The 1,466-nt window shown below is 33.3% G+C and overlaps 1 protein-coding gene and 1 long non-coding RNA gene across 2 annotated transcripts in view; both read left to right on the top strand.

Moving 5' to 3' along the window:
- The window catches only part of LOC111088257, a 5,326-nt gene extending 4,835 nt beyond the window's left edge, over nt 1–491 (top strand). The window contains exon 4 of the long non-coding RNA XR_002612842.1: nt 401–491. This is a non-coding gene — a long non-coding RNA (uncharacterized LOC111088257). The remainder of the gene's footprint in view (nt 1–400) is intronic.
- A 538-nt stretch (nt 492–1,029) lies between these two features.
- Nucleotides 1,030–1,466, top strand: part of LOC111088258 (MFS-type transporter SLC18B1-like) — a 5,221-nt gene continuing 4,784 nt past the window's right edge. Inside the window, exons 1-2 of the mRNA XM_022397822.1 lie at nt 1,030–1,096; nt 1,380–1,413. Coding sequence (XP_022253530.1) covers nt 1,030–1,096; nt 1,380–1,413 — 101 coding nt within the window. The remainder of the gene's footprint in view (nt 1,097–1,379; nt 1,414–1,466) is intronic.

Genomic DNA, 1,466 nt, shown 5'->3' on the forward strand with positions numbered 1-1,466 from the left:
TGACAATATCAGTTTTGACCATCTTGTCAAACTTCAAAGATAGTTTAGATAAGTTTTTCGTTCTGTTTATAATTTACGTGGGGGCTTCTAGAATTGACTTTCTCATCGAAACGTATTTTCAGTACAAAAATGATTGAACTTGTAACTACCGCTACAAAAAATGCTTGATTCTGTAGTTACACAATCCACCCACCCCTTAGATACGTAAGGAAGATTAAAATCAATGACAATCATCTATCCTCTATATCACTAGCCTCGTTTTTCCGTGATTTCGCCCACAAGAAGGGTTTTTGTGGTTCATGTGCTTTCGTAGAAGATCCGTGTAAATTAGCACAATGGTGTTATATAAAACGTTTTAGAAATAGTTAATTTTTTTGTTGTTTTTACATTTTTTAACCAGATAACTCCTACTCTTGTCACCTTCGCGGGTTGTTGTGTAACAGTTCTTGGCTTAGTTTTTATTGGACCTCTCCAGGGATGCCTTTACAAGCGTAAGTTGAAACGTCACACAATAGATAATTTAAATAACATTTATTGTGTATAGAGGGCGTTATCTGCTTAGACATTTCATATCGTGTAGGCCTAGTGGAATATTACCAAAAGTAGAATACACATCCTCTAACGAACGTGTGTGAAATGTTAATATACTGTTGCGTCAGCGAGGTCACGTGACTAGTGTCACGCCACCTCTCGAACCTTCGGGAATAGTCGGGAGATTACTAGATTAACGAACGTGTGTAAAATGTCAATATACCTATTGATTAAATAGTATGACATTTAAATGATTTGGACTTCTCTATAAGGTTTTCTTTGAGTCAAAATAAAATATTTCTAAATGAAATCAACTTGAAACGTTTAAATTCAAGATTTGTTTAATTTTACAATGGGATATTGCAGAATTAAAATTAAAACTGATATTTAAAGCAGCAAAATACATAAAATCAACACCCACAAGCTCCTGTGTAAGGCAGCAGAGAAGGAGGAGATTTGTTTGGCAGCGGCTCCTATAAAGCAAAGATATCGGACACGATGATTAACCACAAGTGTCTGAAAGAAAGAAACAGAACCTTAAGCCTTTCTTCTGCAATATCCCATTGTAAAATTAAACATATCTTGAATTTAAACGTTTCAAATTGATTTAATTTAGATCTGAAAGAAAGAAACAGAACCTTAAGCCTTTCTTCTGCAATATCCCATTGTAAAATTAAACAAATCTTGAATTTAAACGTTTCAAGTTGATTTAATTTAGATCTGAAAGAAAGAAACAGAACCTTAAGCCTTTCTTCTGCAATATCCCACTGTAAAATTAAACAAATCTTGAATTTAAACATTTCAAGTTGATTTAATTTAGATCTGAAAGAAAGAAACAGAACCTTAAGCCTTTTTGTATCTCGCTGCCTTACACAGGAGCTTGTGGGTGTTGATTTTATGTATTTTGCTACTTTAAATATCAGTTTTAATTTTAT

The sequence above is a fragment of the Limulus polyphemus genome, unplaced genomic scaffold (genome assembly GCF_000517525.1).
Source record: "Limulus polyphemus unplaced genomic scaffold, Limulus_polyphemus-2.1.2 Scaffold3428, whole genome shotgun sequence".
Classification (NCBI taxonomy): domain Eukaryota; kingdom Metazoa; phylum Arthropoda; class Merostomata; order Xiphosura; family Limulidae; genus Limulus; species Limulus polyphemus.